Consider the following 25,341-nt stretch of genomic DNA (forward strand, 5'->3'; position numbering starts at 1 on the left):
TTGTTCTTATCTTAAAACTAAAAGTTTTAAAGTTATTTTAATTAATTTTTTTTTGTTTGATTGATTAACATTTTAGTCTTCTTTTAGTGTTGAGGTATTCATCAATTTACTCTCTAAACTTGTAAGAATTAGTCAATTTCCTCTCTCAACTTTAATTTTAGTTAATTTCCTTCCTCAACTTTCATAATTAGTCAATTTACATCGTACTCTTAAATTTTTTAATTTTTCATCTACTCTTCAGTAGCTCAAGTGCTACCCGCAGACTGCCATTAAGTGCAAAAAATGTCATTTTCCCTCCCCCTTCTATCTTTTTCCTTTTCTTCGAACTTTCTCTTCTTCTTCATTTTCTCCAAGCCGAGCCGTTGCTGGTTCCACCGGTGCTCCACCGGCACAATTTTCCGTCGAACACTAAAAGAAACAGCGGGAGAGATCTGAGCTCGTAGATCCGCGTTCACTTCTGGGGTGTAGTCACTGCGTTGCTACTGGTCGAGGTCCAATTTCTCTTTGGCTTCGAGAAAGGTCGCGTACCAGACATAAAGCAAAGAGTGGCCAACACAAATCTCCCTGTGCAACATTTCTAGAAAAACGCTTTCGAAATCTTCACTGGTATCCATCTGCAAATCCACAAAGACAAGTAATTAAATGTTTCATATCAATCACATTGACAAACAAACTAAACAACCTCCTCAAAATTTTAACCCAAAAAATGTACCAAATTTGATGTTTATTAACATAATCAAAGCAACTAAACAAAAACCAAAATTGAAAGTAATAAAAATAAATTGACCCATAAAAAATACACAAGCAAAATGTATGAAAATGTCAGAAATTAGAGAGGAATCTTGAGAAATCTGATGTCGTCCCTGTACTGAGCATTGTCCTTGAATGCGGCGATGCGAAGCTTGGTGAGATCCGACCCGGAATCCTTTCTGGAGTGAAAATCTTCCAGGGGTTGCTTCACGGACCTGGTTCGGTAACTAATTGCAGTAACAATTTGAAGAAATTGAAGGGTAAGAGAGCGTGAGAAAGAGTACCATCCACTCCTCAATCATGTGGCCGTCGTCTGATTCGTCGGAGTCCACGTCATCATCGGGGAGGGTGGTGATTGAAGGGCAGTCTTGGGAGTTAAAGAACTGAGATGCTTCTCTAACAGAGAAGAATCTGGAGAGTACAAAGTGTGGGTGGAGAAAAGGGTGTAGATGGAAGGTGTCGGAAAATGACTTTTTTGCCCTTTAAAGGTAGTCATGTGGATAGCACGTGACATACTAAACGGGAATAGATGGAAAATTAAAAAAGTTAGCAGTAGGGTGCAAATTGACTAATTATGAGAGTTAAGGGGAGAAATTGGTCAATCTTTATAAGTTCAGGGGGTAAATTGATGAATACCTCTTTAGTGTTATACTAGTAATTGTAGATATGCATATGCTATGCATGTACTTATTAAAATATTAAAAATAATGTTTACCGAATTGACACATTCTAACACAAAATGTTCACGTGTCTGTTCGGAACGTGATGTGCTAGCCGACACTCGAAGGGTAACGAAGCCATAAAGCATAGTTGATGTGTAAAAGTGAGAATAAATTTAAATTTAAAATTTACAAATAAGAGTGCACAACGTGATTAGGTGGTACTAAAAAGATGAAATATAAAAGCTAAAGTTTTTTTGTGGCAACCTTCAAACGATTTTTTGTTGTTGAAGAGGTTGCTCACATCTTTAGCGACTGTTTTTTGAAAATTATTTCGTTACTAAAAGTTTATTTTATTTGAAAAAAAAAACGTGAAAGAAAAAATTGTGGCAATTGATGTGGTTAACTAACTGTGAGCTTTGAAAAAAAAAAAAAAAAGTTTTAAAAAAATTTCACATCCCGGCCCGGGGCGGATTACTTCCCGGGCCCGCTCCACCACCTTAGCACGATATTGTCCGCTTTGGGCTTACCATTCCCTCACGGTTTTGTTTTTGGGAACTCACGAGCAACTTCCCAGTGGGTCACCCATCATGGGATTGCTCTAGCTCTCTTCTCGCTTAACTTCGGAGTTCCTACGGAACTCAAAGCCAGTGAGCTCCCAAAAAGCCTCGTGCTAGGTAGGGATGGGAATATACATTTAAGGATCACTCCCCTGGGCGATGTGGGATGTCACAATCCACCCCCTTAGGGGCCCGACGTCCTCGTTGGCACATTTCCGGCCAGGGATTGGCTCTGATACCAATTTTCACATCCCGGCCCGGGGCGGATTACTTCTCGGGCCCGCTCCACCACCTTAGCACGATATTGTCCGCTTTGGACTTACCATTCCCTCACGGTTTTGTTTTTGGGAACTCACGAGTAACTTCCCAGTGGGTCACCCATCATGAGATTGTTCTAGCTCTCTTCTCGCTTAACTTCGGAGTTCCTACGGAACTCGAAGCCAGTGAGCTCCCAAAAGGCCTCGTGCTAGGTAGGGATGAGAATATACATTTAAGGATCACTCCCCTGGGCGATGTGGGATGTCACAAAAAGGTTTAATTTACTATATTGCTCCTAACTTTTATTTTGGTTATTTTTTTAGTTTCATTGACATGTTAATTTTTGGTTTTTTCGTCTTCTTCTTGTTGACAAAGAAAATTTTGTTAATATGCAATTTAAATTTTGTAGATGTTTAAGTCTTGTAATGGAAAGAGAAAACTTAGCAATGTGCTTAAATTAATTTTTGGTTTTTTCGCCTTCTTCTTGTTGACAAAGAAAATTTTGTTAATATACAGTTTAGATTTTGTAGATGTTTAAGTCTTGTAATGGAAAGAGAAAACTTAGCAATGTGCTTAAATATTCTTTTGTTGTTGGGAAAGTGATGTGCTTAATTAAAATTTATTTTGTTTTGTTTTGCCGCGATGTAGGAGAGTCAAGAGTGACTGGTGTCGGATCGAAGTATGGTCAGTGAGCTCCGGGAATGAAAGTGGAAGATGCGTATTTCAAAGTCCTAACTCGTACAGTAGAATTTCTCCCCCTTATCAAAAGAAAATTCCGACTCGAATAATCAAGAAATTACAAACTAAGAGAAGTGACTTAAGGTTTTTTTTGTCATAGTAGTATTTCTGCTCCTTTGCATTAAGGTTTGAATCAGTTGTAGTTTAGAATGTTTGTCTTAAAAAAATCAATATGCTTTCATTTCTGTCAATGGGGGCATAGAATCCCAGTGAAATCTTCATATTTATACTCCAAAGTTTATACGTTAAACCTGCAACAGTAATTCTCAAATAGCACTTAATTCTCGAATTTGAATCCCCTCCAGACTTTACTGTCCGGAGCCTAAGGATCAGGAAATTCTTATCCTTGGCTTGTGTGAAAGAGAGATTGTAGCTTTTGACTTGTGTAAGATGGACCAGCGGAATGAGTTAATGTGGACCATCGGATTCAATTTGAATGGTCTGGATTGTCTGGCTCTTGAGCTCCGAACAGTGAGGTCTAGAAAGGATCTCTGTCCTTAATTCTCAATGTTCCGCGGCAACAAGTAATAACCGCCAGAGGCCTGAAAAAAGAATGAAAAGTAAAAAAATAATTGACAGTTACAAGCATATACTCATTTTGTATACCAGAACAAGGAACACCATTTCAAAATTATGGGACTTACTCAGATAGAAAAGCAAAGGGTAGTTGATTCCCAGCCATCCGTGTGCCACTGGACATACAGCTCTTACACGAGGGCCCGAAAAATCACAGTTGAATCCAAAGAAATGTTTGTAAGATTTGATAAATTAATTCCGTTCGCTATTAGTATATCAAACAGGCACAAAATATATACCTCAACTCAACAAAACAAAATGAAAAATCCAGAAGGTTTCTCCGGAGGCAAGCAACTTCCACATCCCCACCTTCCGCTGCATCACTTCCATGAATATACGGGTACGTTCAAGTTTGCAATGAATTCTCTCTCTTTTGCGTTTATATGCATCAAATGTTGCAGGCACCTCTCGCAATCTCAGCACCACAGCACAAGCATCCAACTGTTATCACTCACGAGTCATGACTCAAACAAAACCAAGAGGTTTCTGTTTTCCAAACTGTTTTCGTCCAGAGCTCAGAAAGCTTGCAGCCAATGTTCCACCGAATGTCATTAAATGTCTTCGGCAAATATGATATCAAAGATGAATTGGACTGCAAAAAGAAAAAGAAGAAGTACCAGTGAGACTGAGAGCATGATTTTAGTACTTCAGTGTCATGCGTTAAAGTTGAAAGAAATGACGACTACATAAAAAATAAAAAAAACAATATGGAAAAGATAAATACACAAATTAAATAATTATAGACGAGAAAACATGATGAGATAAATAGAAATCAGGATGTTTTAATCACATGGATGATGGATCACGAATGTTATAGATGATTGGTATCTTACCTTCCTCCTTGGGGATGTTAGGCTGATCAACCAAGAGCTGCTGGAGTGCACCCAAATCACTGGCACTGGGAAATTGATGAACGAACATCAAGTACATAAACTTAATTCTTAAAAGAAGAAAGAAATATGTGGAAATATAACCATGATAAGAAATGGCTGACACATCTGCAGGTTGCACCTAAGCTCCAAAATGTATCAAATTTATAGTAAAGTAACCGTAAAATAAAAGGTTATAGCATACTGGAGGTTGAAATATAGTTCAGTCTGCTAATCTCAATGCCCAAAACCCCTACCCGGAAAAGATAAGAGTCGAAGCTCAGAAAATGAGAAATTCGAATTATAGAAACAAGTAAATAAATAAAAAGGGCGGCAGCAAGGGGGTAGAATCTCAAAATAGATGGCTTTTGGTATTAACAGTTCATTCTCCCTCGATGTTATACGTTAAAGAAGAATAAGAGTAAGTTTATAACTTGTATTACATAACACCTTCCAAACTAGAACAGACTCTCTTCACATTCAAAAGGATCAAGTTCCTAAACAACCAGGAAGGTAAAATATCAGTTCGGTCAAAAGATAAGTACTTCGCACACCTGGGTTTCAAGGTAAGTTGTGAGAGTGCTGTAACCAATGATGACTTCAAAAGGTACCTGATAACGGAAGGGGAAGAAAGAAAAATATTCACAAACTAGGTTTACGTGAACTCGACCCATATATAACTAGAAAAAAAGGTTTAGTCACATTGATGTGTGTGTGCATGCGCGTGGGCGTGGGTGTGTGCATACATGTGTGTGCGCGTGCGCGTGCAGGAGAGGACCAGATACTTTTGTAAGAATTTAGATGACCTATCTAATACACCGAATTACCACTAAGTCGCCGAATTTATAGGAATGAAATCTGGCAATACCAGATTTGATATCTCAAAGCTAACACACAACAATTTATCACTTAAGACATAGAAAAGTTGCATACTCAGAGCAATGCATGTCCTGAAGAAGCATAAGCCCATCCAAGCAATCCGCAAGACTGGGTTTTACACCAACTCGTTGCTGCAGTTGTTTTACACTCAACTGACTAGAACCACCGCCCTTTACCATCTGCCTACCATCGCGATGAATCTTCCCAAGAGACAATACAATAACATGAAACTCTTCCCTGAAATTAATAACAGAAATTCAAAAAAATTCCCCCTTTTTCCACCTAAAAAATGCTAAATAATCATTATAAAAATTGAAATGCTAATCTATAAAATGACTACTAACAATAATTAATATGCAAATAAGCACCAGCTGCTATGCTTACAATTGGAATTATCATGGTTTAGGAATAAAATGGATACAATTGCAGCTCACCCAAAATTAGCTACTATAAATAAATTTCAATTACAAGAAAGAAAGAGAAATAAAAAGAGGAAAATTACATGGTTTTCTTCATGGAGAGCAAGATGTTTTGCAACGAGTCCATCTGCTTTGCCAGTAGTGCCTCTTCAATACCGACGACATCTTTCAAACAGCCGTAATTCTTGGAATCTTGAAGCACCTGATAAAAAAACACACACACAAACAGACACAACTTGTAAATTAGCACAGCCAAATTAAGAAATGAAACCCAAGTTGTAAACTAACGAAGGCATGTTAAGAAATGGTTTTTAGTGGGGTTTGTTTGTTTGTTTAAATAATAGATAAAGAATTATTGTGCCATATGGAAAAAGCAATTGGATGAGAAGGGGGGTCGAGACCTGCAACCTCTGGATGATGGAGGAGGCGTTCCTGAATTGCGAAATCAAGCGAGACTGAAGCACGGCCCAGCTGTTCATCTCATCCCTCACCTTCCTGAACCTCTGCTGATACTTCTTCACCATGGCCTCCATCCCCACGACACCAAACTCCACATAGAGAGTCAGAGACAGACTCAAAACAGGGTAGTCAAATCCAAACTAGGACTAAAAGGAGCTTAAATTTCACTACTACAACACAATAATATAGCACAAGATTAGAACAGCACACCAAAAAATCACAAAACTAGTGGTAAAGCAGAATCGATTCTAAAATTAAAAGAGAATAAAAAGGAACTAGTGCAAAGTGTATGGGAAATGAACTGAAGAGTTTTCAGAACTCCATTTCAATGTACAGAGGATTTAACTTTGGATGTTCGAGTACAATGCAAGTGGCAAGTGGTGGATTGCCCTGGAGATCAGGGCTTTCTTCTTTAACCCACTGGGAATTGGAGAGATTTTAATAGATAAATTCATGGATTTTTATGGAGTTTAATTGATTTGTAGAGATTCCATGTAAAATTTTGATTCAATTCCCTCAAAATCTCATGGAAAGAAGTGAGATTTGTGGATGCTTAAAATACACTTAAAATCCTGATTGAATACACATTTAATTTCAGAGAATCATTTACAATCCTGATTGAATACCCATATATTCATTAAAAGAATTAAAATCCTTCAAAATCCCAATTGAATACACCCCGTCTCGGGTTCAAACCCCCTTAGTGTAGATTAGAGTAGAATATCGCTTGTCCTCAGGTAAATTGCAAGTATATTATTGCACTAATATTCTAGACAAATGCAGAAAATAGGAACAGAAGAAACATGCCACAATTGAACAAACCCAGTCCAATTCAAAGTACATCATAGAAACAGAGAAACCAATTCAATAAAATGCATCCAACTGAATGAATTTGACAAGAAAATTCAACAAAAGTTATGAAATTAATAAACTTCGAAGAAAAACCGAAAACCCCAGCAAAATATTCCAAAACAGCCAAAACCCAAGACCCACGATCAAATGAACAAAATCCAATTAAACAGAGACGGAAAAGGACGTGGTAAAGACGAACCCTAACCTCAAGAGTGAGTTGTTGCAACACTGAAACGACAGGTAACGTGGGTTCAGTTCCAGTTTTCTGAAAGAGTGCACGGGTTTCTTCTCCGGTTGTATAAGTTTTCCTTATTTATACAACTACTAGGGTGCAAACCCTTGGTGCATGTGACCAATTTCTCTTAACAAGCGCATTTTTTTTTATCTGTTTTGTCCTTCTTACTTGGTTGAGCAGGTAAAGGAACGAAGCGAGGAGCAAAAACACTTTACATTATAGGGGGAGGTAAATATTGTGTATAAAAAATAAGAGTAAAATAGGAAAAATAAGTATACGATTGTCATTTTGTCAAAAAATACAAAATTACTATTTTACCCTTATTTTGTCAAGAATGTATCAAAAATGAAGGTAAAATAGAAAAAAAAATGAAAAAAAAAAAGTTAATAATGAGAATTCTCTTGATAATATAGATTATTATAAATCACATTATAACGATTAATTTTAAAAAAATAATAAAATATGAGATTATAGTCATTAAAATTTTCAAATATTGTTTGTTTTTAATTTTAAATGAAAATATTTAAAATAATTTCTGATCGCACGATTTACGATGAATAGATATAATTCACGAATTTCTGAAATCCTCACAAAGAAGATCCGACAAGAATGTGGATTCGTCAGTGATCGTTCGTTACTCGTTGCGTGGGCTGCACGTGGCATTTGCAAAGACAGCTCCCTCGTTGATTTCGATTTTGGCAACACAACTCTTTGCGCCGAAGGTTGGGATCGATGTCGCATCCATAGCGGGTTTTGTTCCGTTGGCGGTGGGAATCCGATTCTTTGAATGCGGTCAATCTTATACTGCAGGAGGAGTGTTGGGTTGCGGAAGGTGCAATTGTCCATGTCGTCCGTGACTCCTAGCTCTTCTACATCAACTCACTTCGCAGTTTGTGCTTCGAAGTGCCAATCAGTAACACAGCGGCCAAATAAGATAGAACTTATTTGAATATGTTTTTAAAATAACTGAAAACGTTTTTAGAAAAAATATTTTTAAATACCAAAAGCACTTTAAATGTTTTCTACAAAAAACATCAGTTATATACCTCTTCCAGGAAACACTTTTAAATGTTTTTTCAGAATTTATTTGTATTTTTATCAAGGATTGGTTCCAAAAATATTTTCACCAAAAACGCTTTTAGTTATTTTAACAGCACATCCAAACGAGCTCATAAAATGATCAACAAGCGCCAAATCCAGCATTAAAATACAATAAGATATCATGCAAACTTGGAACGTTCAGGAAACTAAAAGATGGTTACAAAAATAGTACAGGAGAACAAGAGAGATCATATCATGCATTCGATCAAGCAAAGCGAAAACCCATCACTAATCTGAAGAAAACTAGAAAAACAAAAAAACAAACCAAGAATAAAAATCCTTATTCAAAAATCTAAACCCTTTACAATCAGTTTTTTTCTTTACCACAAAATTGATATTGATATTGACCAGGCGAATTCAGTTGCGGCTACATGCTTCTATCTAGCTGTGGTTTGATGAACTTGAACGACTGGTGACTGAGACGATGGATGAGGACGCATAGGCCAGCCAAGGAGCGGAGGCGAATCTGGGGGTGATGCATCTCGACTAGGAGAGAAGAGGCTCAGTTCCACGAAGGGTACCCTAGAAGAACCCTCCTCTTTTTCCATAGTACGAAAAGAAATTGATCCACGCTTGGCTGATACATCGGAGTTTCTACAAGGGCTGATTCCAGAACTCTCCTCCATATGACTCTGGTTGGCAATAAGAGAAGTGGTGTCATTCTGATCATCATTAACTCTCCTACTCTCCAAGTCCTGTAAACTCCCCAGGGCTAAAGAATCCGCAACTGGGCAGTAAACAAGCATGCATATACACACCCCAGCACAACATAAAAGTGCAAGAAACGCCAAGAAAGCAAGAGTTTCAAACTGAACGTGCTCTGGTTTAGATAAAACAGAGAAACCAAGCAAAGTAACTCTTAACGGAAGGAAACTTGAAACCGAGAATATCAATGTATAAACTCTCTTCTGCAGACCCTTGTTGATGACCAATTTTAAAATCCGCCTTCCAAGCCAAAACAAGTAGGCAGTTAGAATGATGGCAAAAATCCCAAGCAGGATGGTACTCAGCAAAGGGTAAGTGCAGAGGGCAACATGATCAGTCTTGTTCACTGTACTTGTGAAGTAGTAAGGCAATTTATGTAAACTGTCTTTCTTGTGGAGTTCGGGTCCAATTAAAATAACGAAGAGCTGAAGAGCAACCAATGGGAGGCAAAAGAAAAGAATGTAACCAGCTGTTTTCCCATTCCACTTTCGGCTTAGAATTCCTGACTCCATTGTCTGCAAAGGCGCACGAAGTAGGAACACAAGGGTCAGGAATAGGCATGGTTCCGCAAACCCAAGGTTTGAGACAATGTAACACTTGCAAAGATTCTCCTGCCATTTAAAGTTAAGGGCGTTCAACACTCTCCCCTCACGTCTCAACAGACTTAAACGGGCAACTTCACCAAAACCCCACCAGATTGCAAACAAGATGAAAGTGATTCGGATAATCCAAGGGCCACTGAAATAATTCAGCTGAATAAAACCCTGATTACGAATGTGAGAGCGAAAGTAAAACAAGTAAATAATGCAGAAGACACCAAGAAGGATCAAGAGAGCAACTAGACATATGGTCAACACACCGAGTGTATCGGCAGCAATTCTCGTCAGGGGCATTACCCGAAGCACAGATTCCACGCATGCTCTCTGCCAGCATGGATACGATGATCCTCTGGTAGCTTAAACGCTTCCTTCTCAGAATTAACGAAAACTACCAAAACAGTTTAAATAGTAATACCAGAAGATTCTCATCGAATTCATGGATATATCTATTACTGAAGTTGATGTTTCCGAGACATTCCCCGAACAACCATATAGCACCAACACTATCTGAACAATGTTGGGCTCTTAGGTTGATAACGTGACCCACACAACTGCAACAAAGATGGAAGAAAACCATGAGCACACAATGATCTCCAAAGATTGAAAAAATATAAAAAGTTATGGTCATAATCGACAGGACTTAGATAACTTAAACTTTAATTAAACAACAAGCTACACCAATAAAAAATTTAATTCTTATACCCGAAAGAAAAGATAAAAAGGTCACACATAACCAGCCTCATATAAGATTGTCAAAGCATCATACAGAGAAGTGCAGAACACTTAAAGAAGGAAACATGAAAACTACTTTTTACTCGGGGCAAATAATAAGGGATTACAGATTCAACGAATTTGCCAGATCTCACAAGTACCAATTTTGGCTGAAAAAATTAATACAATAGATAATTTTCTGCATCCAGATTCCACAAATTATCAATAGCGCACACTTGACCAATGACTTGACCAAGTCAAAGTGGGCGTGCACCCGTTCAAATATCTACTCTTTGTAATAGGAGAGATCAGTAGATTCCAGATCAAAAGAGAAGCAGCAGGGGTGGAATTTACATCGTTTGCATGACATACTTCCCTCGACATTGAGAGAACTACTTTTGCGCGATTGATGTGGTTTTAAAGCTTATAAATTATCACTCAAACAACACTACCTCTATTCTAACAAAACAGCATTTGCTCGAACGCTTATACTCAGACAAAAATCACAGGATTGCATCTCACTCTTGGACACTACTGATATTCTATCGAGCTATATCGACACGCGCAAACAAATCATAAAAAAGAAAACAAAATCAATCAGAAAATAAAACTCAAACCAGGAAGTATAAGGTTATTCATTCATTTAACATCCATTGTAAAAGACCCAAAAGCTGGAATATACAGTTTAAATTTATAATCTGGTTTTTCTTCATTTCCTACCGTTTCTCAGCAACCAAACAGTCCACAAACATTAAAATAAAATTCAAAATAAACCTTGCAGAGACATTATATTCCAAATCATTTCATGAAGATATTACAAGAAAACAAAATTGACTATAAAATAACTACACCCAGAAAAATTAAAATAATTTTGAATACCATAAATAGGGCAGCCAACGTGATAGAAACCCCAAATTCAAGAAACCATAGCAAGAACAAAAATTAGTACGAATTAAAGCAAAATGGAGATCATTCGAGATCTTACAGTGGCGAGAATCGTGATCTGGTGAAGCCGAACCCAGAATTGCAGAATCGGACAAAAAAATCAGAAAACCCTAACTTGCAGAGAGAGGGGAAGAGAGGGGAGAGAGAAGGAAACAAAGGGGAGGGAGGGCGAGAGAGAGAGAGAGAGAAAGAGCGTACTTTAGGGGAATAGGTGAGTGGGACTTTGTTGGTGACAGGCTGTTTCCAGCTGTGTCGTCCGAGCCTCATGCTTCGAGAACTGAATAGGCTTGCTTCGGCTTCTTCACGAGCCTACGTGGCAGTGTCGTGGCGGCGTTTACGGTGAGTTTCATTTTTTCATTTTTCTTCTTCTTTTCTTTTTCTTTTTTTTTTTTTTTTTTTTTTTTTTTTTAAATCCGTTGACGACAATTCTTCAGGAAATTGGGCGGTAGATTCTCAAGTCTCCTCCTCTACGCATATTTTTTAGTCAAAAAACATAACACCTTGCAAATAAATACAATTTTGTTTTCGAATAGCTTCGTAGGACCATTCCTAACGTTTGAATTAAGACATGAAATTTTTAACCTATAAAATTTAGGTTTTAACTCATAAACAGTTTTTGTCCTTTAATATTTGGGTTAAATTTTTAGCTAGAGTTTATTGAAGAATAAATTTAGGATAAATTTTTTTCCTAAAGTAACTTTAAAAAAAAAATTAATTATGTAGACTATTAATTTAATTTTATGAACATTTTAAGCTAAAAATATTAAGATTCTGATAAATATTGAAAAATCACTAAATCAGCACCATGAAACTTGTGGAACACCACGAAATAATATGAAACACATAAAATAATTTGTTTTTAATTACTTTAGCAGTTGGATTTAAATTTGGACCATTAGATTTTTATTTTTATATTTTTTCCATTGGATTTATTCAAATTAGATCTTAGCCGTTGAATTCAATGAATTTAAATATAAACTAACATATATGGTGGGTCAAGCCTACTAACCCAGGGGAATCCTAGCTAAATTTGCCCCAGAAATGAGTTTTACGTTTTAATTCGTATTTGCTCCAAGGGTTGGAGCAAGTTAAGGTAAGTTTAGAACGTTTGAGTTTTACTCCAATGATTGGAGTAAGTCTAATAATTTGGTTTGAACTCAATATCGATGAGAATCGAATGGAAAACCTCTTATTTACAAGTAAGAAAAACAATAACTATACAACAATTTTTTTTTTTTTTTTAAGTACGACGATAGATTTCAATAAGGAAAAACATCATTAGTCCAAAATTTTGCCAACACACAAGCAACTAATTGATATACTTGTCAAATATTAAATCTAAAACGAGTTTTGGAGATTCTCAAAATAGTTAAACAAGTCATAGTAAATAGCCTAACGAGCTAACCGATAAGCAACACTATTGCTTAGCGGCACACATGGGTAAAAGTTACTCCAATAATTGTAGATAGTCGATGCTATGCATCTTCCACGATAGGTCCAATAAAACAAAAATTGAGTGAGATATCCTTCAATGCTATGATAATCTAGAGAAAATCACTCTCGAATTTTAGATTATGTAAACCCCTGTTTAACGCTCAAACCAGACCATCGCTGGCAGCCAAAGCTTCAACTTGAAGCTGATGAGAGGAGACATGGTTGTACTTTTTAGCAAAGCCTGCAACAAAATGTCCATGGTCATCTCTAACCATTGCTCCAACGCCTCATAATCTAAAGTCTTCATTCCATGCCCCATCCACATTCAATTTGTGCCGGCTTCCTCCGTCTCAGCTCGCCGGAGTTTCTCCTACTCCAAAAACCTCATGAGAATGAAAGTCGGTTTGGAAAAATGACATGGACATTTGAAGGGAGTGAGAAAATCCAAATGTCACGATAAATGCAAATGTTACTAGCACTCCCTTGCAAAATATAAGGTCGATTTCCAAAATGGTACACCATTTTTGAACACCGCTTACCAACTCATGCACAAATTTACTTATGAGTTTTCATTTGCTCTTATAATTCCTCGTGCACAAATTATAAAGAGAACGACGTGCATCGTGAGATAAGATCAACCCTTTTTAACAAGGAAATCTACTCCTATATTTCCTTTAGGAGTCTCTGACTTAATTAATGATGGATTACCATTGTCATAAGGACTCTTCTCGGCTAATACAAATACTCCCTAGGGCGAACGTGAAAGGTGTTGCATAATCTGCTCTCAGTCTACTGCTTGAGTTCTAATATCTTTACTAACTTGATTGACCTGTACGACATCGGTAACAAGAATCTTTACCATTGTTCTTGTTTACAAGTTTCCCAAAGTGTAACTCGGATGTATACAAATGCACAAAAATTTGGTTTCAACAATTATAATTGTTAAAGTAACAAATAAGAAGCACATAACTGGATACTTTTTTAAAACTACACTTCAAGTACCTTTGGAATTCAACAACGTTTTCAAAATTAATTTTGATTGGACTGTTTCTAACTATTATGTGGTGGGTCTATAAAAAGAGGTGAGTTGGGGAATCCTATTTTTGTTGCACCAAAAATCTTGCCTCAACCACAATTCTGGTGGCAGAGGTGGCTGGCTACTCTCATGGATGCTTTCAAGTTTGCGTCTCAAAAGGAATCTGAGAGACAATTGGGTAGAGGGTGATGTCAAAGATGGGGTTATTAATGTAATTTTGGATAAATGCTCGATGACATGGCGCCGCAAGACTGCTATCGAGGGCATTTTGGTAAAATAATCACTTTGATTGCTTGGAGACATATTTTCCTTTGAAAACCCGACTTAATTTGAATTGGGTTGGGGTTCATATTTTTCTATCCAACCCAATCAAACCCGACCGGAGACCCGCCCGAATTGTAAAAGGTTGGGTTACCCTTCCAACCCGGCCAACCAGCCCGGGTTGCAGGTTCATCTTTCAGAGAGGATCAGAGCGACTTGCAAATCGACTTATTGCTCATATCCTCCCCCATTGTTACAGTTCAGTCTCTTCTTCTTCTTCTTCGTCATTGTCGGAGCTTTGTTTCCTTCTTCTTTCTCGCTCTTAATTTGTGATCTGGTTTCTTTCTAAATCCCGATTTCACGGATCCCTACAGGAATTGAGATCATCTCCGTCGCCGGAGCTTTGTTTCCGGTCAAGCTCCTGTGAAATCAGTGTATACTGAGACCCACCCTTCTCCATCGCCGGAATCCTCGGCATTGCCGCCATAGCAATGGCCTAGAGACGATCAGCAGTTATCAATTCGGAAAAAGGATTTTACATTGCGGATCGATCTGGATTTGGAAACCACTTGCACAGAACAATCAACATGACTTATGTTGCAAGCAACGAAGAGGTAAACCTTACATTGCTCAATTTGGTGAAGCAAGAGCTTAATTAGAATGATCTGCTTCCGAATTTTACAAATATTGTGTTAAATTACGATTTAGCGGGCTTTGTGCGTGCGTGCTTGCAGGGTCAGTTTTATGATGTGAGCAATGATGATGCTCAGAAAGCGGTTTTCGATTTGGGTGCATTTGTTGGGGACTTGACTGTTGAGGAGGATGCAAGCAGGTATATACTTCTTTCGAATTTCTACATAGTTGATAAATTGAATTCACATTGTCAAGTTTTGGCTAACTGCTATCGGATACTACACTAGGAATCGGTATTCACCCATGTATGAGTAATGCCACGCACACAAACAAATTTCTAACCCATAGACACGATGACACAGACTATCATGTATGTTGACGGGGCTGTTTTTACAGGTACTGTGATAAACATGCCTGCAGAGGAACTATATGGAATTTTTTATTTTTATCATCTGTGTATCGAAATTAGGAGAGGTTAACGTGTGCAAATTAAATTGATTACTTGAAATGCATGTGCGGCGCCACATGCTATGCTGAGTATGTTGATGACAAATGGAATAAATATTCTTGAATTGCAAGATATAGTTTGAGTGCATCATCTTGGTAATGATTCCATCGTAACTTTTCCTTCTCCTCTCAGTGATGATATATCATTAGAAGGACTGCAACAAGAATTGGAAGAATGTAAACACGATGATGTGAGTAAAATTTAAGTTTCTATGCTCTTTAATGCTCCAATACATGGTTTCATTGTATTTCCTTTAATTGGTTTTATGTTTGTTGTGATAAGACAGAATGGTCTTTTCTCTTTGTTTTGTGAATATGGTTTGTTCTTGTGAAATGTGCTAAAATGTAATTATCCTTTTCGTTGCATGCTACTAAGGAGAAGCATATGAAATCATGACAAATGGAATGCCTGGAAGTAATTTTTTTCCTGGTCAGAGAACGCATATGATTTTATTTATTTTTTGAAAATAAGCTAGTTGGTTCATAAGGATTCATGTGGTTGGACACCTATCCTATTTTTATACTTATGTTGTGTGTAGTTTGTGTAAATAGTGAATGCAGTAATTTCTTTGTACTTTCTTAGCTCTAATACTTGTGATGAACTACTAAATGCATCAATATTTCTTCTATCTATCATCTGAATCTGATGTAGAAAGTTGGGAATATGTTGCCTGGTGTTGGTCACTAAAATGCATTAATCTTTCAACTATATATCATCTAATGTAGGTAGTTGCGAACATATTGTCTAAAGGCACAAAATTTCGGGAGCATACAAAGGGGGTTGAGAACAATATACGACAAGTTGAATTGGACTCGATCCAGGTTCTTGGTCGCTCACATTCTCTTTACCATATTTTGTGCATTCCCTAGCTCATTTTATGTCTGAAAGGTTAACTTGTAAAATAATATCTTTTTTGAGTTATGATAAGAGTTCCTTTTTTACTGTTTCACTTGAGTAGCTTTGCTTTTGTGCATAATATGTGCAAATAAGATAGTGTTAATATTCCTGTTGAAATATGTACTTCCTTTAGCTTTGCGATTACAAAATTTACCTAGTAACAAGGTTTAATCATGGTAAACTGTTCTCATTTTGGTTATGAAACATTTGTTATGTGTTCAAATCTTTTCAAGAGGTATTCTTTTTTCTTGGAAGATGCTGTGCAAATTTATGAAGGGTTAAAATTTTGGTTCCATCCTGTTGTGTTTTGGTGCAGTGTGAAATGATGTAGTCAAGTTTTCCCAGTTTTCAGCATAAATGCTTCTTTTATGGTGCATGGTTATTAATTTTTATGAAAATCATTTACACATGGCTCACATGTGCTTTCCTTCATTAATTTTATACAGACAGTGGATAGGGTTCTGGGAATAATTAATTTGATCGTTAGGATCTTCCTTTATGCAATACTGCAGGACTATATTAAAGAAAGTGATAATCTAGTATCTCTTCATGATCAAATTCGTGATTGTGACAGCATCTTGTCACAGATGGAAACTCTTCTGAGTGGATTTCAGGTAGATTGGTCCTTTCTTTGCCGTTTAACAATCATTACATGCTTTCACCCACACAATGACTGTATCTTCTGTTGCTTATATTGATGGAAAGACTTTTGGCTTCTCACTTATGTTTCCGGAAAATATATTTAATGATGACTCTTTAGCATCAACATATTTGGCCAAATAAAAACCGTCGTCCATATCAGTATTTTGAGTCACGTTAGTTATACTTGCTGCAGTAATTCAAAAGGAATGCATTAAAAATCCTTTTGTTTTTCATTTTAGTTATATTCTAAATTTCTAATTAGTGAATTCCTCTTGATTGTAGAGGTGTTTAAAAGAATGTACAGTGTTTGAGTTTTGAAGGTGTTAAGTTAGATATACGGATTTCTTGTCCATCTTACTTTTTTTATATATTTATTTTTCATTTTTTTAATTAATAAAGTATGTGTTTCTGTTAAACGGTTTCTAAATTTTTATTTTATCCCACAACTATGCTCGAAAAACAATACATCATTTCAGCTGTGATAGAACTAAAAAGCACATAAACTTCAGATATTATATGCATTTTAAATGATATTCATTTTCTTTTTCCAGTTCCTTTTACTTTGGCCTATTAATTTCATATTGTGTTTCCTCATGTCTTGTTGCTTAACCTCCAATTTTTTGCATTGAGCTTTTATTTTCTTTTCAATAATTCTTTTAAAAATTTTAAAAAACAAGTGCTTTTATTAAAAGTATAAGCACAAGACTGGAGACCAAGAAGTCATCTCAAAAATACGCACAACATGCAATCACCCACTCTACTTTAAATAAATACAACAAAACCGTAGAACTTTAAGGGGATTGTTTGTCAATTATCCTCCCCTTTAACATATGTTATATCAATATAATTAATACTTACAAGAATTCTTGTCCAGTCAGAGATTGGTTCAATAAGTTCAGATATCAAAATTCTCCAGGAGAAGTCTATGGACATGGGTTTGAAGCTGAAGAATCGCAAGGTATCATTTGTTTGTATAAAAAACTCTATGTTTTCGCTTTTCTTGAGTTCAATTAACAACTAACCTTTTGAGTATTGATGAGGCATGCTCCTCTGTAGCTTGCTTGTTTGTGTTGTAAAATTGTTGGAATAATATCTATAGAAATTTCTTACTGGATTAGCAGATAGTATGGTATGTTATGCCTGTAAATTGGTTAAGGTGAAATAATGGTAGACATAGTTGGTCTGATTATTATCCATGCTTCTTATTTCTTATATAAATTACCAGTTTATGTTCACTTAACAGGTGGCAGAATCAAAATTGTCTAAGTTTGTTGAAGACATTATAGTCCCACCAAGAATGGTAGACATAATTGTTGAAGGCGAGGTATATCTTATTCTTTTAATTGTTAAATTTCTCCTTGTAATTGCAATATCATCATTTTTCACGTTTTTTCCGTTCTCGTATGATAAAAAAGTGCCATTATAATCTTGATAAGAATGTTTTCTCACAATCTCGACTGTATCATTTCTTAAGTGAAACTTAACATGTTCTTTAGTAGGCATATTGATTTTGTATTATGTTGTGTTGTCTTTCTTTCATTGCAGTTAACATGCTCAATCTGTCATTGTTATCCAGGTGAATGATGAATATATGAGAACTTTAGAGATTCTTAGTAAGAAGCTCAAGTTTGTTGAAGTAGATCTTATGGTTAAAACTTCAAAAGCCCTAAAAGATGTTCAGCCAGAGCTTGAAAAACTTCGACAGAAAGCAGTTTCCAAGGTTGGTACCAGAGTTGCCAGATAAACTGTCTGATATTGATCATCTAATTGCTTGTGTAATTGTATGTTCACGTTTTGTACATGCCTGGTCTATGTCAGTAGAACAGTAAATGCCTCTTAACATATTCCATATAGGAGTAAATTCTAGTGTTCTTCTGACAAAATATTGGTTTTCAAATTGAGGGACCAAAATATTGGGTATCGTCTACGTGGCATCAAAATATTGGTTGTATGAGTTTTCTGTGTGCCACACCGCCACATCAGAAAACTAATGGAAATTTTGACGGATTTGGACAATAGGGACTACAATGGTGTGCGGTAGTCAAATTAGGGACTACATTGATTGATTTTTGGCATAACAAATTGAGGGATCATTTGTGATAAAAACCCGATGTTTAAACTGATCCATCCCATTTACAAAAGATTCATAATGTATGAGTTTTCATCTGTCTACATCTATTTTTCCACAGGTGTTTGACTTCGTTGTTCAGAAGCTTTATGCATTGAGAAAACCTAAAACAAATATCCAGATTCTTCAGCAGAATGTTCTTTTGAAGTACAAGTGAGTAGTTTCTCACAGTATTCTCAATTCTATTTGAGTTGGCTTTCATGAATATCACAAATTATTGGATCAAGTTCAAGTTGAATTCAGATTATTGAACCAACCCATTGACAGCCCTAGTTACAGATATTCAGGGTGGCAGCAACTATTAAGGATAATGAGTCTATTTACATGGGTTATTGGAGGATTCATTTGGGAAAAAGTCATTGCTCATTATTTTGTTCCCTGAAACAATCTGATTCACTTATGAGTTTGATCGTACAAGATAAATCAGGCTATGAAACTGTTTGATTGTCTCATGAGTTTGAGATTAAGAGACACTGGATCATACATTGTTAGTGTCTTTTTTATGTGTGCCCCACTATCCCTTTTCCTGGATTATATGTTGGTAGTGCTAAATGATTGTAAATGTAGTCTTCCTTGAGTTTTTGAGAGCAAGTTCTCTGTGGTCATATTGTTTCTGTATAAATATGGCATGCACTCATGTGCCACTAATGTGTGACACGACTAAACGTAGGTATCTGTTAGATGTGCATGCTGTTTTGGGTTTATTTTGGGTGCCAGTGCTGTTATGTGCAACCAATTTGGGATGCCACTATCATCAATTCAGGGTATAAGTACCTGTTAGATGGGCTTTCTGTCCTTTCTTTCCATGGGATATGTATAGATATTGTTATCAGAATGATTTTGGTGTTTTTTTGTTTAATTTATTATTGATTGATTCCAGTATGACAATGTAGGTATGTTGTTTCCTTCCTGAAGGAACATGGCAAGGAGGTATATATTGAGGTTCGTGCAGCATACATTGACACAATGAACAAGGTAAATACTTTAAAACTGACGACCTGTCTTTGAATTATGATATTGAAGAACTAGAATACTGCTAGATGATGAACTACCATACATAAACAGGTAGTGTCACATGCTCATTGTCCATTTAGCTTAACATGCTCCCTGTTTTCTTCTGTTATCAGTTCTGGATTAGGTGATTTTGATGTGCATTTTGTTGATCTATAACACTTTAATCAAAGCCGAAGCTGTTTATAAGCTTCACAAATGTTTAATTTCAGGCAGTATCCTACTTCATCAAAAGTTTCACAAATTTATTTTCTGTTTTCCTTTTGTCTTTTTGGCGCAACAGAAAGGTTGCTCCTTTGTGACCCAAAGGTCACGGGTTCAAGTCATGGAAACAGCCTCTTTGCAAAGCAAGGGTAAGGCTACGTATGATAGACGTTGCTCCCCCCACCCCCAACTCTCTATTCTCCCTACCCTCACAAAACGGGGAGTCTTGTTGGCTTGGGGTTGCCCTTTTTGGGTACTGGTTACACACTTTTTAAATGTTTACTAGCAGATTACAAGCTTTGAAAAAGGTCTACTTCCAGGTTGTAAATATTTTACAAAGCTTGTAAAGAGGCTGTTTCCACGACTCGAACCCATGACCTTTTGGTCACACAGGAGCAACCTTTCCATTGCACCAAGGCTCGCCCTCTCATTCCTTGGTACCTCATTTTAACATTTAATGTAGCTTTAGTAAAGGAGTAGGATAATTTATGCTATGAATATCATTGTAAAGAGTAATTGATAGTGGCACTTCTTTTCCCAAAGTTGGAAGAGTTCCCAAGTCTGAATCCACCTCTTCACATTAATAAAAAAAGCCTTAATAAAAAAAGGGCAAAAAGAAATTGGATAATCTATGTAGTATATTGAAGTTGAGTTGTATGTTTTGCAGGTTCTCAGTGCACATTTCCGTGTTTACATTCAAGCACTTGAGAAACTACAGTTGGATATAGCAACATCTAGTGATTTAATTGGCGTTGAGACTAGGAACACTAGTCTCTTTTCAAGAGGAAGGGAACCACTGAAGAACCGGTCTGCTGTCTTTGTTCTTGGAGAGAGGAGAAAAGTTTTAAAGGTTTTGTTACTGCAACTAACTCATTAATCCAATTTTTATACAATACCATGGGAAAATGATATCTAACTGTAGCATCTTTGCGAAAAGCTTGTTTCCCATTTTTTTTTTTTTTGTAAGAATAGTTGCGAAAAACTTTTGCAACCTGTGTACTTATTAATGAGATAGTGATTATTATGTTGAATATTTCTAGATCAAGGTTACCATTTTATCCCACTATATTATGAATGTGACATTACATATTAGAACAGCCTGCAATGTATGTCGAAAAATGTAAAAATTACAAGATAGGCTGGAGCAACAGAGGAGCTCTAGTGTTATGTTGATCATTGTATCATGATTCATGCCTTTTTTAATGAAGAATGATCAACATTTTAAATCTGTTGCCATAATCGAATTGACTTTAACTTTTTTGGTCCAGTTAGTTTTATGATATTGAATGTCTTTGAGATCGAAATTGTTGGGAGCTTATAATCAGTATATCTTTAATAGTTTTTCAATGCTTGGAATTGGCTTTGTCTAAAAACAGGCAACACTGTAAATGTAGTTTATTGTGACAAATTACGTCTTTAATTGCGATATTTTTATAAGGATCGTAATACTTTGTCTTATACTCTACTTTTAAATGTCCAATTGGTATAAATGTGGTAGATGATGGTTTTGTAATGGGCAGCTAGTGTTAGTTTTCTTATAATGCCATTTTCTTTATATATCTTGCATGTAAATTATGTCATGTTTAAATTTTTGCTATCTACTAGGAAATTGAGGAACCTGCGTTGATTCCACATATAGCTGAAGCCAGCTCCATCAAGTATCCATATGAGGTCCTCTTCAGGAGCTTGCACAAGCTACTTATGGATACTGCTACTTCCGAGTACACTAGAGTTTGCCTTGCTCCTTGATAATGATTTCTAAATTGCTAATTGAAAATTGACCAAATACTGATTTGTTTTCACAATTTTCCCCTCTTATATGCAGGTATCATTTCTGTGATGATTTCTTTGGCGAGCAATCCGTATTTTATGAAATTTTTGCAGGTAAACATGACAGCTATTCTTAGATTCATTCTATTATGGTTAAATCTTTGGCAATTGCATACTGATTATAACTACAAAGAGCATAAACTTCTCCCAAATTTGAAAGCATTCTACTGGTGGCTGTTAGATTCAGATGATCGCTTTGGATCTTTGAAGACTCTCATTGTGCTTCTTTTTGAAAATTCGGCTCATTTTGACGATTTGTAATGCTTTTTAACACCAGGCCCATTTTCTGTAATTGACGAACACTTCAATTCAATACTTCCCAATTGTTACGATGCTATTGGTGTAATGCTAATGATTCGCATAATACATCAGCACCAGGTAGTTATCAATCTAAATTCTAATGAGACCCTCAACCTGTGTTCTGTGGTGCATTTGCTTGAAGATATTCTATTTCTGATTTTTTTTTTTCTTCCTTGCAGCTCATTATGTCTAGGCGGCGTATTCCATGCTTGGATTCATACCTTGATAAGGTGTGTGTCGTGAATTTGTCTCTATGGTAATCATATCATCTGCATTCTGCATGTAACTTGTATTCATAGATGGTTGATGATATGTAAATGTTAAAGAGAATTGTGAATTGATAGTATTGGTTCATGTTTCCTCAATGGATTATATTGAAACTTGAAGGCACATTTTGTATTGAGCTCTTATATCATAAATGCATGTAACGAGAAAGCCGTCTGATTCTGAAACATTAACAGATCAATATTAACCTACGGCCTCGTTTGAAGATGGTGTTTGACCTGCATCTACATTCTGCATGTAGTTTCTTGTATTCTTTGATGGTTGATGATATGTAAATGTTAAAGAGAGTTACAAATTGCTAGTATTGGCTTATGTTTCTTCAAATGGATCGTATTGAAAGCACACCTTGTATTGGGCTCTTATGTCATAAATGCATGTAACGACAATGCCTCTGATTTTGAAACATTAACAGGTCAATATTGCCCTATGGCCTCGCTTTAAGCTTGTGTTTGACCTTCATCTAAACAGCATGCGGAATGCAAATGTGAAGACATTGTGGGAAGATGATGTTCATCCTCACTATGTCATGAGGCGTTATGCTGAATTTACAGCTTCACTTATCCACCTCAATGTGGAATATGGAGATGGGCAGGTTAGATGTAGAAAATGAACTTAAAACTTTATGCTTATTTAAGATTCTTGATCACTTCGTGGACTTAATTATCCATCCATGATTTGCAGCTTGAATTAAATTTGGAGCGATTGAGAATGGCTATTGACGACTTACTTATCAAGCTTGCTAATTTATTTCCAAAACCAAAGCTACAAACCGTGTTTCTGATAAACAATTATGATATGACGATTGCTGTTTTGAAGGTAAACTCAGTTTCTTGTTTCTTTTTTTCTTTTCAAAATTGAAATGAATGTCAAAGGATCTATATCAACATGAAGGTGAAATTGAAGTCTCTGGCAAAATTTCTTGAACATGTTCAGTTGTATCAGTTTCATGCTTTGGTTGCTGCTGTTTCACAATTTTTGTCATTTGAATGCTAGGAAGCTGATCCAGAGGGTGGTAAAATTCAAATGCACTTCGAGGAACTTCTGAAAAGCAACACAGCATTATTTGTGGTAAGTGCGTGGTCGTACTACCTATCTTGCAGATCGCTTTTTGGTGCAAATTGAAGATTGAATTATTAATCTGCAAATGAAGTTTGGATTTCAGCTAAACATTTTATCTTTCTAGTTCATTTCTGATATGGTACTTCAGTCTTGCTTGTGCATTTGTTACAAGTTTTCGTGAGAACATAAATAGAAGCATATGAGGAGAATGGGATAAATAACACAATTGTATAGCCTCTTTGTTCTTTCTGCCCTTTACGGTATATGGTTTTGCTTTGCTTCTTTTGTTTTAAGCTTTCACCTCTCTCCTTGCAGGAAGAACTACTACTAGAGCATTTTAGCGATTTAATCAAATTTGTTAAAACCCGAGCTTGTAAGTATTTTGGTGAAGAAATGCTGTGGCATCTTCTATCCTTCTTGTTTTGTTTGTACCTTTGCGGACTTCTTGTCCGCTTTTGTTTTTTTATTGTTTGTTGGCAATAAAAATTTGTTTCTTCTACAAAAATGTACTTATTTGCAATTTTCCTATCAGCGGAGGATCCAAGTGCTAGTTCGGAGAAGCCTATAACTGTTGCGGAGGTTGAGCCCCTCGTGAAGGACTTTGCAAGTAGATGGAAAGCTGCAATCGAACTGATGCACAAAGATGTCATAACTTCTTTCAGCAACTTCTTGTGTGGTATGGAGATCTTGAGGGCGGCGTTGACTCAGCTGTTGCTCTATTACACAAGGCTCTCAGATTGCGTAAAGAGGATTGTTGGTGGGTCTGCTCTCAACAAGGATCTAGTGTCCATATCGTCAATCATGTACGAAATTAGAAAATACTCGAGGACCTTCTAGGTTGTTTCGTTTCATATGGGTTACCTGCCAAGAGAAGGCTTGAGCAAAAGGATGATTGCATGCGTGCCAACGTTGGAGGCTTCCAACAGACACGGTTTGTGTAGTGATTTTGTATTAACTACATTTTGTGTCGTCTATGCGGTTTCTAGCGTCTGTAAGAGATCATGTCGTCCAAAGCCTTTAAGAATGACGTGATCCTCACAATATTAAAATAACATGAGATTTTCGGAACTGGTCGCCTACATGAAAGCCCGGCCTGAGAACTGGTCTTGGGGCTCAAACTTATTTGTCCCTTAAAATAGACCCACGTCGTCACTCAATACTACAATCTGATGATATTTCTTTTTATTTGTAAGTGAGAGGTTTTAAGTTCAAATCTCGTGAATGGTGAATTTGATATCAAATTAGATTGCTCATTTATGTGATGTAACTGAACCCTTCATTCCTTTAATGTAAAATTAAAAAAATCGACCCACTTCAAAAAGGATCGGATGTCACTTTCTGAGTGCGGATTGTCCAACCAGATTACATTTAAAGTGTGGATCAAGTAGGCCCGACTACTGCCACGTCATCAATATCAATTCAAATGACCCAAACCTCTTATTTAGGAAACAAACAAACTTCCTTTTAAAATGACCAACATTTGCCCGAACAGTATGAACATATTTTTTCAGAAAATGAGAGGAGTGGAGAAAGAACGTCGGGGGAGTGTGACGTTTTTTTTTTTTTTTTTTTTTTTTTTTTTTTTTTTTAATATTAGAGGTATTTTAACATTATTTGTAGATGAGGCTTTAATAAAAAATAGTAAAATTTAGATCTGTGAAATTGCATTATTGCCCATCATTTTTTTGAGTGATAGAAGATTAATTTGTCTTTTCACTATCTTTTAGTTTACAAAAAGATTTCATTAATTAGTAGAGATTAGAAGAATTAAAAAAGAGAATTGTTATTGGCACTTCAA

General features: G+C 36.3%; 3 protein-coding genes and 1 long non-coding RNA gene across 7 annotated transcripts; 1 reads left to right on the forward strand and 3 right to left on the reverse strand.

Moving 5' to 3' along the window:
- Positions 1–150: 150 nt before the first annotated feature.
- LOC148694552 (uncharacterized) lies at positions 151–1,167 on the reverse strand. Its single transcript, XR_015965701.1, has 2 exons — positions 1,035–1,167; positions 151–965 (listed from the first exon to the last, which is right to left on the reverse strand). It is a non-coding gene; the product is annotated as an uncharacterized LOC148694552 (long non-coding RNA).
- Positions 1,168–3,117: 1,950 nt separating this feature from the next.
- LOC137718250 (uncharacterized protein At5g43822) lies at positions 3,118–7,362 on the reverse strand. 4 transcript variants are annotated; one of them, XM_068457767.2, is made up of 9 exons: positions 7,225–7,362; positions 6,110–6,334; positions 5,792–5,910; positions 5,344–5,526; positions 4,965–5,021; positions 4,375–4,439; positions 3,781–4,133; positions 3,610–3,671; positions 3,118–3,507 (listed from the first exon to the last, which is right to left on the reverse strand). In XM_068457767.2, the coding sequence occupies exons 2-7, from the start codon at positions 6,239–6,241 to the stop codon at positions 4,093–4,095; spliced, it is 597 nt and encodes a 198-aa protein (XP_068313868.1). In that variant the 5' UTR covers positions 6,242–6,334; positions 7,225–7,362; the 3' UTR covers positions 3,118–3,507; positions 3,610–3,671; positions 3,781–4,092. The 4 variants fall into 4 exon arrangements, with proteins under 4 accessions (XP_068313868.1, XP_068313866.1, XP_068313867.1 ...); XM_068457765.2 differs by having other exon boundaries at positions 3,610–4,133; XM_068457766.2 differs by having other exon boundaries at positions 3,610–4,133; positions 6,110–6,337; positions 7,225–7,356.
- A 1,112-nt stretch (positions 7,363–8,474) lies between these two features.
- Positions 8,475–11,524, reverse strand: CAND1 (plasminogen activator inhibitor). The gene is made up of 2 exons (XM_068456770.2): positions 11,356–11,524; positions 8,475–10,210 (listed from the first exon to the last, which is right to left on the reverse strand). The coding sequence occupies exon 2, from the start codon at positions 9,951–9,953 to the stop codon at positions 8,733–8,735; it is 1,221 nt and encodes a 406-aa protein (XP_068312871.1). The 5' UTR covers positions 9,954–10,210; positions 11,356–11,524; the 3' UTR covers positions 8,475–8,732.
- Positions 11,525–14,111: 2,587 nt separating this feature from the next.
- Positions 14,112–24,864, forward strand: LOC137717595 (vacuolar protein sorting-associated protein 52 A). Its single transcript, XM_088698392.1, has 21 exons — positions 14,112–14,304; positions 14,421–14,660; positions 14,781–14,878; positions 15,320–15,377; positions 15,913–16,008; positions 16,597–16,698; positions 17,601–17,684; positions 17,970–18,050; positions 18,303–18,446; positions 18,916–19,007; positions 19,748–19,829; positions 20,737–20,919; positions 21,675–21,790; positions 21,895–21,953; positions 22,177–22,277; positions 22,379–22,429; positions 22,897–23,076; positions 23,166–23,300; positions 23,478–23,552; positions 23,859–23,916; positions 24,076–24,864. Exons 2-21 carry the CDS (start codon positions 14,634–14,636, stop codon positions 24,378–24,380), a joined length of 2,127 nt encoding a protein of 708 aa, XP_088554518.1. The 5' UTR covers positions 14,112–14,304; positions 14,421–14,633; the 3' UTR covers positions 24,381–24,864.
- The last annotated feature ends 477 nt before the right edge of the window (positions 24,865–25,341 follow it).

This window comes from Pyrus communis, chromosome 8 (assembly GCF_041283825.1).
Source record: "Pyrus communis isolate YQ-2024b chromosome 8, ASM4128382v1, whole genome shotgun sequence".
Lineage (NCBI taxonomy): Eukaryota > Viridiplantae > Streptophyta > Magnoliopsida > Rosales > Rosaceae > Pyrus > Pyrus communis.

Excerpts from the sequence above, each read along its gene's own strand:
- LOC137718250 (XM_068457767.2), bottom strand. The coding sequence starts at position 6,241 with ATGGAGGCCATGGTGAAGAAGTATCAGCAGAGGTTCAGGAAGGTGAGG. Across the intron at positions 5,911-6,109 it reads CCATCATCCAGAGGTTGCAG|GTGCTTCAAGATTCCAAGAA; the intron begins GTCTCGACCCCC and ends TTTTTTTATCAG. Across the intron at positions 5,527-5,791 it reads CTCTCCATGAAGAAAACCAT|GGAAGAGTTTCATGTTATTG; the intron begins GTAATTTTCCTC and ends TATTAATTTCAG.
- CAND1 (XM_068456770.2), bottom strand. The coding sequence starts at position 9,953 with ATGCCCCTGACGAGAATTGCTGCCGATACACTCGGTGTGTTGACCATA.
- LOC137717595 (XM_088698392.1), top strand. The coding sequence starts at position 14,634 with ATGACTTATGTTGCAAGCAACGAAGAG. Across the intron at positions 14,879-15,319 it reads GTTGAGGAGGATGCAAGCAG|TGATGATATATCATTAGAAG; the intron begins GTATATACTTCT and ends TTCTCCTCTCAG. Across the intron at positions 16,009-16,596 it reads TTGAATTGGACTCGATCCAG|GACTATATTAAAGAAAGTGA; the intron begins GTTCTTGGTCGC and ends GCAATACTGCAG.